The 15,403-nt window shown below is 45.4% G+C and overlaps 1 protein-coding gene across 5 annotated transcripts in view; it reads left to right on the top strand.

The window, feature by feature from the left end:
• Positions 1 to 15,403, top strand: part of FMNL2 (formin like 2) — a 302,656-nt gene that overhangs the window by 266,069 nt on the left and 21,184 nt on the right. For 4 of the 5 annotated variants that reach the window (XM_032410419.1, XM_032410429.1, XM_032410439.1 and 1 more), the window contains exons 11-15: positions 3,929 to 4,039; positions 6,462 to 6,611; positions 8,599 to 8,700; positions 10,428 to 10,737; positions 11,056 to 11,262. In XM_032410419.1, coding sequence (XP_032266310.1) covers positions 3,929 to 4,039; positions 6,462 to 6,611; positions 8,599 to 8,700; positions 10,428 to 10,737; positions 11,056 to 11,262 — 880 coding nt within the window. Of the gene's footprint in view, positions 1 to 3,928; positions 4,040 to 6,461; positions 6,612 to 8,598; positions 8,701 to 10,427; positions 10,738 to 11,055; positions 11,263 to 13,924; positions 13,946 to 15,403 lie in introns of all 5 variants that reach the window. The other variant, XM_032410457.1, reaches the window with a different exon arrangement.

Genomic DNA, 15,403 nt, shown 5'->3' with positions numbered 1-15,403 from the left:
TGTTTTTTACGTCCCCCAACTCTCCGGATGTGCGGTCGTCTCCCACCCCCCCCCCCCCCCCCTCCACGTCTATCCCCACTCATGATCTCCTTCCCGCTCTGGTAACTGTGAGCGCATCATCATACTGCAGAGCTCCTTAGCACGGTAGTTCACATGCAAGAACGTGTGGTTCAGCGGCAGTGCTGTCCTCTCTGGGGACAAACAGCAAAAGGAGTTTGAGCACTGCTGAATTCATAGACTTTAATCTTAATCTTGGATTGAAGATGGAAATCTACCCTAGAGCATTTCTGAGACAGACTACCCATGAGTGCACCCAGATCTGCAGGCTTTCTCTGACCCAATCCAGTTGACCCGGGCGACTTCTGAGCCTAGGGGATCTCACGGGGGCTTCATCTCTCAGCTCACATCTAGCTTGGAGCAGGTGCCCAGCTCAGTTCTTATGTTGTCCAGTCTGCTCAAACCTGGTGTAGGGTGCCAGGCACAGTTTTCACTGGAATTGCTTCAGTGGCCGTAAACCATGAAACACAGCGTCGCGGATTTCTAACCCTTTCATGTGAAAATTTTTTCTGGGTCCTTAAATTTTATATGCATCCTAGCCCTCGACCCCTTCCAAATTCCGTGAAAATGATGCAGTCCTCCTAGAGAAGCTTTTCTGTTCCATCAAAGCCTGTTATTTGCTGTTTTTTTTTTTTTTTTTAAGACAAATAATGTGAAACGAGTACTTTCACATTGGCTTTTTAATTTCCTTGTTAGGAATTTCTGAAGTGTTTGAAGGCCCGTGTGGGCACAAATGCTAAGTACGTGAAGAAGCCCTGCGTGGCTCACTTTACTGGTTTCTTTCCTCTGCCTTCAGAGGGGCAACTTCTTTGTCCCTGAAAGCTGAGGTTGCAAACTGGAGGCTCCCACGCTGAAGCCAACCTACAGCCTTGTGAGTTGAGTCTGACAGTGATGTCCCTCCATAAAAAATTTGGAAATGGTGCATAAAGTAACGGATTTCTCTTTTTTTTTAAACTAAAAATTCAGCTAACACAAGACCCCTGGGCTTGCAGAGTATCAGCCTCTGGAGCCAAGTTGCCCCTATTTTTAGTCTGAAGATCCCCTTTCCAATTTGCCGCTGGAACGGTGGTCCGCACTGTTCCTTGCTGTGTTACATGGGGCCCACTTCAGTCATTATCAGACCTCGGGGGGTCTCCCTGCCACTTGAGTTTCTGCTGGAATTAAAATTTATATAATCAAGCCCTTTAAAATGCCTGCACTGGGGATGCCTGGGTGGCTCAGTCGCGTCTGCCTTCGGCTCAGGTCATGGTCCCAGGGTCCTGGGATTGAGCCCCGCATTGGGCTCCCTGCTCCGCGGGAAGCTTGCTTCTCCCTCTCCCACTCCCCCTGCTTGTGTTCTCTCTCTCGCTGTGTCTCTGTCAAATGGATAAATAAAATCTTAAAAAAAATAAAATAAAATGCCTGCACTGTTTAGAAGGGACAGTTTATTTCTTGCCATTTATTTATATGTACATGCAGTGAGGAAGCTTATTTAGGAGCTGCTAGTATGCAGGTATTTTGCTCAATTCCTCTGTCGCCTAGCAGATAGTTGCCTCTCAGACATATCTTAAAACTCAACAGATATTCAGAAGAGAAATGGAAAGATGCCAGAATTGAACCATATTTTCCTCCAGAAAATGAGGCTTTTTTTAAACTGTCCTTGGGAATGCAGTTAAGTTGTACAACCTCCCGAACAACTTATTCCTCATAAAACATAAATTTTTCTAACACAAGACCTTTTTCTGTATTTTTTTGTGGACAAAAGCAAAAAAACCAAACCAAACAAAAAAACCTGACAAAATCTTTAGCCTATTTAACCACAGCACCTGAAGTCATTTTTTAGTAAATTGCAAGAGTCTCCTTGTAACGTAGAGAGTTGACCTGTCTTCCAGTGTAGGACTTATACTCAAAGGAGACTCTAACTCAACAGAAACAGGGGCGCCTGGGTGGCTCAGTCGTTAAGCATCTGCCTTCGGCTCGGGTCGTGATCCCAGGGTCCTGGGATTGAGCCCCGCATTGGGCTCTCTGCTCAGCGGGAAGCCTGCTTCTCCCTCTCCCACTCCCCCTGCTTGTGTTCCCTCTCTCGCTGTCCCTCTTTCTCTCTCTGTCAAATTAAAAAAAAAAAAAAATCTTTAACTCAACAGAAACAATTAAAAAAAAAAAGATAAAAGAAACTGGGTTTGGAGGAGAAAGGAGGAAGGCAGTTTTCAGAGAAAATGTGAATCTGGATCCCTCATTCACTTTACCTCCTTTTGGAGACTGTGTTTGCCCATAGAGGGAAAACATTAGTAAGATATTTTCACCATAAATGTCACTATTAAGAGCAAAATAGGGGCACCTGGGTGGCTCAGTCGTTAAGCGTCTGCCTTCGGCTCAGGTCATGATCCCAGGGCCCTGGGATCGAGCCCCGCATCGGGCTCCCTGCTTGGCAGGAAGCCTGCTTCTCCCTTTCCCACTCCCCCTGCTTGTGTTCCCTCTTTCGCTGTGTTTCTCTCTGTCAAATAAATAAAGAAAATCTTAAAAAAAAAAAAAAAAAAAAAAGCAAAATAGGGGAACTTGGCTGGCTCAGTTGGTAGAGCATGCAACTCTTGATCTCAGGGTTGTGTGTTTGGGCCCCACGCTGTGGGTAGAGATTACTTAAAAATAAAGTCTTAAAAAAAAAAAAAGGCAAAACAGATCTATTGAACTTTGTTTTGTTCCTTACCAAACCAGGAACTGGTTTTCTTTGTGGCAGGTCTCAGGGCCACTGATGCAGTTGTGGAGAGAAAGCAGTAAATCCAAGGCTTTTGTGGAATGGAAACTGGTTGATTGTTGAAAATGGAAACTTGGGTCAGAGATCCTGTTACGATCTTGTTGGTATAGTGGGGCCCATGGTGAAATTTTAGAAGTGATTATCCTGTGGTATGATGATAAGTGATTTTTTAAATGTTTTTTTTTTTTTTTTTTAAGATTGTTCCATTTTCTATGATATATCTGTAATACCTTACACAGTTTGTTCTGTACACCCATAAGACTTCCTAAAAAGTTTTACTGAGAGGTGATCTAACTTACCCACTGAAAGTGGACAGTTGAACATAATTTTTGCATATTTGCAGAGTGGTGCAGCCATCCCTGCGGTCTAATTTAGAACACTTTGTCACCCCAGAAGGAATCCCCATTAGTAGTCACTGCCCATTTTCCCATCCCCAGTCCTAGGCAGCTTCTAATCTACTTTCTATCTCCACAGATGTGCCTGTTCTGGATATTTGATATGAATGGCATCATAATTTATATGGTCTGTTAGGACTGACTTGTTTCATGTAGGATAATGTTTTCAAGTTCACCCACACTGTAAGATGCATCAGTACTTCATCCCTTTTTATTGTCATTTAATATTCCATTGTGCGGATATAGCTTATTATTTTAACCCATCGGTTGATGGACATTGATGATTTTTCCCCTGCATTCTGGTTGTGAATAATGCTTTTGTAAACACTCATATGTGAGTTTCTATACAGCCATGCATTTTCATTTCCTGTGGGCACATACCGAGGAGCAGGATTGCCGGGTTCTATGGTAACTCAGTTTATAACATTTTGTGGAACTGCCTGACATTTCAACGCGGCTGCACGTGTGGACATCCCAAGTGGATGCGGGTTCTACTTTGTCCACCTCCTTGCCGCACTTTCATTTTGATTATAGTCATTCTAGTGGATGAGGAGTGGCATCTTACTGTGGTATCTCTATGACTTTTGGATTTAAAAAATGATAAAATATTTTTAAAGACCCAGAGAAATGAAGGAAAAGGAGACGGGTAAGTGCGTTTAGATGTGTGACATTGAAAGCATCTGCCCGCCATTAAACTGAGAAAACCGGTTTGGAGCCCTGTAACCCGCTGGCAATTTCATTGCAGGTGGCCTCGATGCAGTTTATTAATATCGTAGTCCATTCAGTAGAAGACATGAATTTCAGAGTTCACCTCCAGTATGAATTTACCAAGTTAGGCCTGGATGAATACTTGGATGTAAGTAGAGCTGTGACCTTTGGCTCCAGTGTAAGCCTTGATTTATTTTGCCTGCCTTCAAAGATAGCTTCCGCCATGACTAACGAACGCTTGAGGCTCTATGCGGCCGGGTACTGTAGCGCTGGTGTTAAAGGGAACCTATCCGAGTGATGCAGTCGGCCAGAGAAACTGGATTCTTGCCAACCTCCTGGGACCTCGGGCTGCCTTCTGCCTGCAGCCATTTAGTACTGGAGCCAGACACCCTCTTGTGGCCTTGCTGCAGCTTTCGTCCGTGTTTGAGCTCTGTCTGGGTCAAGTCTCCTTGCACCCTTCGTCCGGGCTCTTGGGCAATCCACGTTCTTGGTTACTCTGGGGACCCCATCAAACCAAGACTGCTGAAGAGTGATGAATAAATGCTTAGAGCGTAAAAAAAAAAAAAAAAAAAAGGAAATGGACACTAGAGACTTCCTTGTGTAGCGGTTACATTCTGTTTAATGCTTTGGTGGTTTTGGTCGTTCCACTTTTAAGTTCTTGGGAGCAGGCGGTCTAAAGTTGCTCTTTCTCTGGCTCCCCTGCAGAAGTGCTCAGCCAGCTCCCTGTAGTTCTTCACCTAGGAAATAGCAAGTTGGTGTGAAAATCGTAAATGGACTCGAGTGGCTGTGTGTGTGCAGGATGCCCGCATGTCCTTTGATTCTCGAGTGGTTTTGTTTTCCCTCTTGGGCAGCAGTGGTCCACTTGAATTTGAAAGGCCACTAGCGAGAGGGCAAGAATTGTGAACCTCAATTTCCAATTTGTCTCTAGCCACGAAGAAAATAGAAGTGCTTCCCTTGGGCCTCTCCAGAGTTCAGCTGCCAGTCTTCGTTAGGGGGAAAGCCAGGGAATTGCAGTTTATTGCGAGGCAAAGTCATAGCATCGGTTACTCTCTGAGCTCGTGACCTGGCTCATCACACCGGCGAGGCTGCCCCTGGAGAGACTGGCCTAAGGACTGTACTCAGGGAGAGGCATGATGGATTTCCATTAAAGAGTCATTGGAATTGTGTTCTGACTTCAATAATCACTAATATCTTTGACAGAATATGGTATTGAAAGGTTTTTCCTGCTCTAAGATCAAGGTTTCTCTCTGCTCTTTCCCTACCTGCTCAGAGAGTGGCAGGATCTGAGCGCACATTGGGTGTGTAGATTGCTCATGGTGTTGTGGGTTCAGTGGGTTCAGTTTAGTGATGGTCGTGCAGAGCTCTTTCGGGCTCCAGGCAGCGATGGCGAGAGGAACACATCAGGTAGTGCCCCTTGCTCATCGTGTACTTGGTGAGAAAACCTGCCTAGCTGCTGCCTTATTTTCCTTTCTAGGCTTTGCCCTTATTCAGGTGTCTTTTTTTAGCTTATATTCCTAAACTAAGAACATACTGTCTTTAGGACAAGCTAAGTTACGGAATTCCAGATTAGACCTAGGAGTAAATCCATCTTCCCGAGAATTTATGTAGAGCATAATTCCTCTGAAAAATTTCAAAAAAATTTTCCAAAACTCTGTGTTTCTCTAACTTCCTGGTCTGTTGGTTCTGGACCCTGATAGAGGTGGTTAGAAGATTAATATTATAAGCATATAATATATAAATGCTTCATTGGTTTACAAAAGCCCAGCCTTGTAAGTAGCCATTGATTTGTTCAGTACATGTTTATTGGTGTCCTCCATATGCCAGGATTATTGTAGCTACTCATCTGTTCCCCCAGAGGAAGTCAGGACTTACGTTACTTGTAAGGAAGACTCGCAGATTTTCTTGATCTCTAATTTCACCTTAAAGCTGGTTGACTTCCTTTGGGATGCCTGGGCCTGTAAGGCGGGGAGTGGAGGAAGGCTTCCTGATCTGTGCTTTGGGGAGCCCTGCACTCCTTATGCTGGGGCAGTATCTTGGGGAAGTTACCATGGAGGGCGGTAGACTAGCAGTTTACTAATCAAACCCAGGGCTGATATATTCTATCCGTGTCTTTCCCACCTCCCACCTAACCCTCTTCCTCAGTCGAACCGCCTTCTCTAGTCAGGCAACTCATACTTACTCTAACCGCCTCTGCACACAGATGCCTCTCAAACCTGGGACCGTAGCTCTCTTCCGAAGCTGCTTTTTAATTTTTCTGTTGTCTGATTTCACCTGTATCAAAATGTTTTGGTTTGGAATATGTCGATATGGGGAATAAATTTATAGGAAGAATTAGGGAGGAGATGTGTATATATTTGGGAGAGGGTATTCACCAGAAAGTAATCTGATGGTAGCTTCTTAGACGAACAGTCGAACACTCCGTGATCCTCTTAAGGAGGCTGAGGCATCAAACCCTCTCTTGGAAAAGACTGGAGTATTTGGAAGCAACGAAAACATGTAGGCTGTCGTACCATTATGTTCTCTCTCCACAGCTGTGCTAAGGCTGCCTTCTCTTGCGTTTTGGTTCTTAGAAACTGAAGCACACGGAGAGCGACAAGCTCCAGGTGCAGATTCAAGCTTACCTGGACAACGTGTTCGATGTGGGAGCTCTGCTGGAAGATGCTGAGACCAAGAATGCGGCCTTGGAGAGGGTCGAAGAGCTGGAAGAAAACATTTCTCATGTAACTACGTCTCGGGAAAGGAGACACACATGCACACTTAGCTGTTAGGGCGGTCAGTGAGAGGATTTGGAGTGTAGGGATGAGCTGCAGCTGGAGATAGAGAGCTGTCAAAAGCCGCTCGGGGTTCTTTCAAAGAAAGCATGTTTGTTACTTAAAACCAAGGGGAATCCGTTGCCTTGCCTTAGCTCATCTGCTTGGTTTCTGCTGAGCCCAGATTTCCTGGGCATCTTAGTTACAGACAGGCACCCAAGAGTGAGATGGTTGGTGCCATGTAGGGGGGAAATGTCGCTCGAGTATGTGAATTTGGGCTGAGGTGAAGAAGTCCTCTTCTACTCCTGTTCTTCTGAATAGAAGTCATTTTCTGTCACATGTGCTCACATAGGCCTATGAAAGATGGGTTCTAGCAACTAAAATAAGCCCCAGGGCTAATTGGACTGTTACTTGTGTCTTTCCTGTCTCACACCTAACCCTCTCCCTCAGCGCAACTACCATGGCTACCCAGGCAAGATACCACCCACTTCAGCCTCTGTGGGAGTTTGGTTTGATGTGTCAATAAGTTATATTTCACTCAGAGTCTTGTGAATGTAAGTCATGCTCTACTCCGTGTGTCCACACAAGCCCGTGGACGGGGTGATCTTGTGTCTTCGTGATGCATGTCTGCCCAGTCTTGCCTTATGCTTACTCAAGTTCTAAAAAGAGTCTTTTCAACAGTAGGCATTTTCAAGGAAATTAGTGAGCATTCCCTTATATCCTCTTCTTTGAGGAGTGTCCTCTTTTCAGGGCAGGGGCTCATTTTTCTTTGAGGGATTTTTCTTGCCACACACTAAGTTGACTATGAGTCTAAGGGCTTTCAGAGGCTGTTCATATGTTCATCCATTAAGCAGATATTTGAATATTGCAGGAATGAACCGAAAAATGGTGCTTCTTAAAGACCCAAGCATTGTGAGGACCAGATTCTTATGTTGAATTCTGCTTGGCAGTGTCCTTGGTTATAAATCAGTGGTCTCTTTTTGGAGCAATATTATTTTCCCCCATTTGAGTGGCCCATTTATTTTCCTCCACATTTTCTTAGTTGAGAGTATCGGACATGCTTGACATCCTTCACCTTTGTCCATTACTCTGAAATGGGCATCTTCTTGGCTGTGGTTAAGCCAAGTTGGTGAGCCAACCTTTCCCCCCACCTTGTAAGTGCTGCAGTGACGTGGTTGGCACCCACTTAGGAAGGGCACTTACCGGCCCAGTGTTTCTTACCCTAAAAGATTTGACTCATATTCTGAACCTGATCAGGGTTTTCAGCTCCACCCTTCCTCCTCACCTTGCCTCCCTGGTTTTCTTTACTTGTGATCATTCTCAGTGAAATCCGAAGTTGCTCACTTTCAGAGCCTTGTGGGAGAAGTAACTATTTAACACATGGTTCAGCCAATCTTCCTCTGGAAGCCTCAGCCAGCGTTGCATGACCATATTCACATAACCCACTTTCGTAGCAGGCCACCCGTTTTTTCGAACTGGCCCTCCAAATGACTTAGTATTTGGGTAGTTTGGGTCAAAACCAGCAGTACTGTTTTGTCAGCTGGTTTTCAATAATAACAGAACCAAGTTTTGTGGACCGATGATTTTCAAAAGCTTTGGCCTAATGGCCTTTTCTTCGGGCAGGAAAAGTGAATCTCCCTTCTTGCCTTACCCACTGTCCCCCATCCTCGTCAGCTCCTGCAGAAACAGAGGGAGAGGCACCGTCTAGGTCCCAACACTAAGGAGCTGATGTATGGATTTTATTAAAGATCATGTGTAGATTACTAATTCCTATTAGAAGCAAGTATGTATTCAGAATCCTATTATAAATATTAACATTTCCAGAAAACAGCTTGGGGAACACAGGAAGGACTCTGATGGGCCCCGAATGGTTTTTGAGCTCTACTTTCTGAGAACTGAGGACCTGAGCAGAATGGTTGTGTGTTGTGACCACAGGTTCCCTTTTAAAACTTTACAGTTGTCTGAAAAACTGCAAGACACGGAGAATGAAGCCATGTCCAAGATTGTGGAACTGGAAAAGCAGCTCATGCAGAGGAACAAGGAGCTGGATGTTGTTCGAGTAAGTGTGCTGATGACAGCTGGCCCGGATGGGCATTGCAGGGAATGTGCACCGGCTTTAGTCCTAGTAGAACGTGGAATACATTCATGTCAGGGGAATGCATTGATGCAGCATATTTATCGGAACCGTTTCAGAGGTGATACTCAGATGAAAATACACATAGGATATGTATACACGTGTGTGCAATCAAATGTTGGGGGTTCGTCCTTCCTTATCACAGATTTTGAGAGCAACAATGTTTTCCCATCTGGACGAGTCTGAGTTGATTCAGTGGATCACCCATTTGCTTGGAAATAAAAACACGGCATGGATTTAATTCATGCCCCTTATTTATTTTTATCAGGACTTGGACTTCTTTGTATTTTTTTGCTTTGCTTCTACTTGAAACCAGATTTGATGGTTGCCATGGAAGTGGTGAAATCAACATAGGCGAGACCGAATGGCATTCACCAAAAAATTAAAAAAAAAAAAAAAAAAGAAAAAGAAAGGCAAAGCAAAACCAATCCATTTTGTTATCAGATAATCCCAGCTATTTTATTTGGCCTTAGCATTGTTTTACCTTGTGTCAGGTATTTATGGAGTGCTATCCGTGTGCTTAGAACTGTCCAGAACATAAAATCACCAAAACGCCTGGAGGGCTTTCAGGCACATGGCTTGCCTTTACACCATCGTTGATGAAACGGCACATTTTATGCGATGGTTATCATGTCTGTGTGTGTTGCTTGATATTCTGACATGTCCTACAGTTAACTCTAGGAAATTTATTTTTTGGCACGCCATCGAGACAAAGTTGTAGCATATGGACTCAATTCAAGTCAGACTCTCAGATTATTAATAATAGACAGGGTGTGAAGAATGTTTCCCTGCCTGCTGGAGGTTTGTGGTGAGAGATCACATGTACAAGACCTAGCAAGTAAGTTCCATAAAATCCTCACACTGGAACCTCGGTGGGCCCCTAATAAAAGGAACGGGGACGGCCTTTAAATTGAAAATTGTAACTTTTTTGTTTTCTGCTAAAAACGTAGACAGAGCTAAGTAATCAGTCGAGGGAAGCACTGGCCTGTTCTGTTAACTGCATACCAAAGGGAAAATGTTACAAGGACTGCTGTCCTGAGCTTGGTCAAGGGGGTGTTGTGAAGGCCAGAGAAACCCATTCAAGAACAATCAGCTCCTGGTTATTCATGAGTAGATCATTCCGTGCTCTGCAGATTTTTAATCCCAGTCTGACTTCCATCCAAATCTGACTTAGGGCCTTTTGTCTACTGTTAGCTGATATGTGTCTCGGAGTTACAAATAAATTTTAAAATAAAAGGAAAATATGCTGCCCCACCGAAATACCCTCAGGGCATTCCAGAGTCAGCTATAAAATTATCTTTGGATTATCTCTGCCTTGTTCCTCTCTACCTGCAGGGAAAATTGAGTTAGCCACACTTCTTAATAGAAAGAACTGTATTAACAGTAACAATTGCTAGAATATATTGCATGCATTACCAGTGAACAACTGATAATGAATGGGACTTTATAGGATCTGGCTGAATTCCATACGATTCCTATGTATTTATGAGTATCCTTTTTTTCTTTTCCTTTCCTTTCCTTTCCTCTCCCTTTCCCTTTTCCTTTTCCTTTTTTTTTTTTGTTATTTTCTTGATCGTCAATTTGCCAATCTGATGGTAATAGGTATGAATGTCATGTGAAGTTAAACTCTTGACTGTGGACTCTTTTTGCAGGAAATCTACAAAGATGCAAACACCCAAGTTCACACATTAAGGAAAATGGTCAAAGAAAAAGAAGAAGCCATTCAAAGACAGTCTACTCTGGAAAAAAAGATTCATGAACTGGAGAAACAAGGGACCATTAAAATTCAGAAGAAAGGGGATGGGGACATATCCATACTGCCAGTCGTGGCCTCTGGCACATTGTCCACGGGGTCAGAAGTGGCAGTGGGTAACTTTATGGGACCAGTAACGGGGGTCGCCTCCTCGGGCCTGCCCCCTCCTCCCCCCCCACTACCTCCATCGGCAGACACGCCTGAAGCAGGTAAGAAGCCTCGGCGGGAGAACTGAAAGGGTATCGGGATATTTGTATTTCTTCTTTTATCCACTGTCCGTTTATGTCCTTTGTTTGCTTTTGTTGGCCACTTTTTACATTTTGAGATTAAGGTTCTAAAGCTGAAGCTTTTACGTATGTTGCAGTGTATTCTTTATTTGCCAGTGGGGAGATTTTATAGTGTTTGAAAAAAATTCCCATGTCATTTTAAGTGTTTTGTTTTTTGGATACTTTATGTGCACCTGACATCGTGCAGGTGAAACCATTCCCCTGTTTTCAAAGGCAATTTGTTTCTGCTTTTTTTGCTAGTGCAAAATGGTCCAGTAACGCCACCCATGCCGCCCCCGCCCCCACCCCCTCCCCCGCCTCCCCCCCCGCCACCCCCTCCTCCCCCTCTGCCAGGCCCTGCAGCTGAGACTGTGCTGGCGTCTCCTTTACCACCCCCTCCTCCTCCCTCTGCACCCCCGCTGCCCGGGACGTCCTCGCCCACAGTGGTTTTCAACTCAGGATTAGCAGGTAAGAGCACAGAATTCAGACCCAGGTACCCGTGTGCGAAATACTCACTTGTGTTACCTCCCGAGACTTTAAAGCTTCTTTGAAAGTCCAGGTCTCTTGCAAGCCCATGTACCTCCTCTTAATCTAAGAGCAGTGCTGCTAATGGAGCCACGAAAGGGGAAGCCATGCACAGGGGCATTTCTCTCTGGGTAGCTGTTGTGCTCTGTAGCAGGGAGTTCTGATTTTGCAGACTTCCCACCTTCCGCTCTCCCCACCTAGAAAGGGGAAGAAAGACAAGTTACCTTCTTAGGGATCAGTGCATTTTCATGGATTCATGAAACACTTGTGGGCATCTGTACTAGTCGGAGCTCTGACACACGGTGCTTCTGGTGCTCTCGGCTCTGTTTTTGGAAGGTATTCGCGGTGTCATTTACAAAAGGGGAAAATGGCTCTCTGCGTAATTGCCCGATGTAGGCTTCCAGGCATCTCTTCTGCGCATTTGAAGACCTCAGAATTCACTGTAGTGCAACTGAAGCTTCAAGGGACGCATTGCCAACAGCGGTATCTCTGTGCCTTGAAACGCTTCTGAATCATGCACACTGCCCTCCTGCTAACAGGAGAGAATGTGGCATCCCCACCTCACCAGAAATAAAACTGGGTGTGTTGGGGGCGGGGGGGGGGGGGTGGCAGCGAGACGAAGAGAGTGGTTCTAATGCCTTGAAATAGGAGTTCTGATTTTTTGACTCATGGAAGTGACTTTTTACTCTTTTCTAAAATACCACAAGCCATTTCCCCCGTCATGGAGCATTTCTCTGGCATTTTGAAATTGCCGTGAGCTCTGAGCTTTGCCGTGCTGTCTCTGCGACATCAGAAAATTCTGCTTTCTCCTCCACTTCTGTCTCTTATTTCTGATGAACACCTACCACTCTGTTAAGTGCAGTAGTTCTCAGAGCCTTCTGTCCAGTGTCTAATGACCGTCTTAGCTGTGGGAGAGTTCCCGGACCGCCAGTCAGTGCGACTGATTCATCCTAGTGACCGCGACGCCCTTTCAGGCACCAGAAAGCCACCCAGGAGCAACCTTGTTCCACACCGAGTCTGTGGTGTCTCCTTCCACCCCAACTTCTGTGAAGTTGTCCAAGAAACAAACAAGGGGCCTATTGAAAGTAATGTTCACAGTAATCCAGTGATTCAGTTATACCATTCAAGGTCACCCCCATCTCCTCCTTTCTTCTAGAACTTTTATAGCTTCCTAAGGACAAAAGTTGAAGGTGTGTCATTGTGGAACTATTGGATTTTAGAATGTGAACCAAAAACCTCCTAGCAAGCCCCAGGAATTCCTTCCATCGACAGGCTGCTCTCAGGCACTGAGTGTGAAAACCTGTAGTTGCCATGTACGCCTGGCTCACGGATGAGGCTTCCCTCGTAGCGCCCTGCGAATGCTCCCCGTGGCCCGTGCTTGCTGCGGTGGCTCTCGTTGGGTACCACCTCCTTTCTCTTTGGTACAGCCTGGCACGATAGAGCCTCTACTTCCATCCACGGAGCTCTCATCTAGAACTCAGAACTGCCTTGGCGTGAGGCTGAGATGTGCAGGTCCAGGGCTCCCTTCGGAGTCTTGTCCCCTCTGGGCTCTTCCCACGACTTAATCTTGAACACTTGCAGGGTCTCTGGATGGCCTCAGCTCTACGGTGTGGAACTCTGTTCAGCTGAAGACCCACCGCTGCCTTCAGGGTTATGCAGCTGGAGGCTGTCCCCTTTGTGTCTTAGACCATTTTTAGAGGGCTGTGGGTGGGACTTAAGAATCTCCTCTTCGGTGCCCTAAGTGTCCATTAAACAATGACAAGATGTCCTGTTTCATAAGATCTAAGGATTATAAGACCGTTATGTAGCACATTTTGTAAGATGGGTTGCCAGTGTGTGGGGTAACTTTCTCCCTGGAATGAAGAAGCCAGACAGAATCAGGATGTCCCAGTAGAGGCAAGGGACAGAGCTGAGATGATATGCCCCGGGCTCCTGGAACCCAGAAACCTGTGACATTGCCAGGCCCTTGGATCCATGGGCAACAGGATGGCCTATCTCTTTGGTAGGCGATGAGCCAGATGTGTGCGTGGTGGCCAAGACGGGGGACCTGAATGCAGTCCTCTAATTTTATCTAGTGAAGTTGTCTTTGCATTTTATAGAGAAAATGCACAGCGTGGAATGTATCTTTGAAGCGTTAGGCTTACCTCCCCACATCTGTGCTAGAGCAGTCTGGTTCCCATTTCCCGTGTTGGTCATCTGTGACAGATGCCCAGGCAGTCTGTAACCTTCGCTGTCTCTTTGGGAAAAGGTGCTTTGTAAGTTCACAGTGAGAATTTGTACTTGGCTGATGGTTTTCTTAAAACATTGCTCATATCTTATGGAATACCTAGCACAGTTTAATATGGCTGTTTGGGACCACGATAATGAGATCATTTTTTCCCCTCTTCTAAGAAGGATTACTTTTTAAAACAAAATAATAAGTGAGTCTTTAAGGCAGGCCCGAATGGAAATGCATGTATGGTTCTGTGCTGCCTTGTGAAATGTGTCCAAGAAGCATGAAATTCTCTGCTAAGAGTGCGTGAACTGCTGAGTGGCTTGACTCTAACCATATCTAATTTTTTTTTTTTTTTTTGTATTTTCTTTGTTCTTTCTGCTTCCACAAAAGATGGGCCAATCAAGCTTTTCTGTAGGTTGCTCCTCACTGAGTGTACTGTTTACCATGTGTTTCTGTTGGTCACACTGTGCCTTCACATCTTTTCATTCCATCTTACACCGAACCATTGCATTGGGACCCTGTGTGTGCGGGAAGTCTTGCTGTTGGCTGAGAGTTGGTCTAGGTTTGCCCACACATTTCTGTAAAAGAGATTATGGCTCTGTAAGTAGGCAGCCTGGATTTCATAGGCCATATTCCTTCCGCCCTGAAAGAAAAAGAGTGTTTTTTTCTCTTAGTTTAATGGTCATAGCTGAATCTAAGGCCTCCGCTCTAGAAGGATTTTCGATTTATTCTGGGGAAAAAGGGTATTTGCCCCACAGAACAAGGACAGACTTCTAGGTGCTGCTTTTCCAGGCCCTTCCTGCTGGTCTCCGGCTCTCTCCAGGGAACACACGCCCACCCACACAGAGCCACTCCTTTAGCCTGAACGCTGCGAGCACAGTGTCTGTCATGGTCCCCTGTTGGCCCCCCTCCGGTAACCCACCCCTCATCCCCCAGTCGGAATTAGGACAGCTTTCTGAAGATAACTGTTTTTTTTTTTTTTTTGGCCTGTGTTCTGGTCTCAGGCGTATTCCTCATTTTGCCGACGAGTTAAAAGTAGGGTAGCTGCAGATGGGATGACTTTCAGTGCGTGTCCTGGGGCCTGTGGTGTCCATGGATGGATGGCGGAACCAAATGGCATGGACCCGCCAGCTCAGATTGTGGGAAGATCCCGCACAGCTTCTCCCCTGCTCCCCCTTCTCCCTCCATATCGCTCACATGCCAGCCTAGAGGAAAGTCTGTTCCTTTGTCCTGCAGAGGACACGGGTTTTCCTGGGCAGTGTAGACCAAAATGAAGTGCGGTGAGCTGTCCAACACTGTCGGGTGGTGGGGCTTATGGTGTCACGGTGGTAGAATGACCTGGTTTGGCAAAAGCTGCGTTTCCGTGTTCCTGCATGCTTATGTGTGGATTTATCAGATGACATTCCTGCTGGGTATGTGGCCTTCGTAACTCTGGAGGAATGGCCGGCAACCAGGGGGAAGCCCAGTGTGCATTGGGTTTATTTTGTTCTGTACTGCCCTTCTCCCTCCCTTACTAATGATGGCAAATAGCGGAGCTCCCAAATAGTGTGCTGGGCAACCCAGGACAGACTTAAGAAGGGGTGTGTGTGTGTGTGTGTGTGTGTGTTTGTGTATGTACACATACATATATATATGTATATACATATATATATATATATATATATACACACACACATATATGTAGATGGTTTGGGAAGACTTCTTTATGATGTGTAATTCCTGGAATTTTTAATGAATTTCCTTTTTTAGCTCATCTCCCCACAGTAAGAGGAGTTGACAATTCCTCACCTGACCCTCAAAGACAGATACCCCTTCCTCTCTTAAGAGGTTTTCTGTGTTTTTCATGGGTTCATGGATGCCTTTTAGTCC

This window comes from Phoca vitulina, unplaced genomic scaffold (genome assembly GCF_004348235.1).
Source record: "Phoca vitulina isolate PV1807 unplaced genomic scaffold, GSC_HSeal_1.0 scaffold1, whole genome shotgun sequence".
Classification (NCBI taxonomy): domain Eukaryota; kingdom Metazoa; phylum Chordata; class Mammalia; order Carnivora; family Phocidae; genus Phoca; species Phoca vitulina.
The sequence above is the reverse complement of the archived record's forward strand: the minus strand, read 5'-3'. Positions and strand labels throughout refer to the sequence as shown.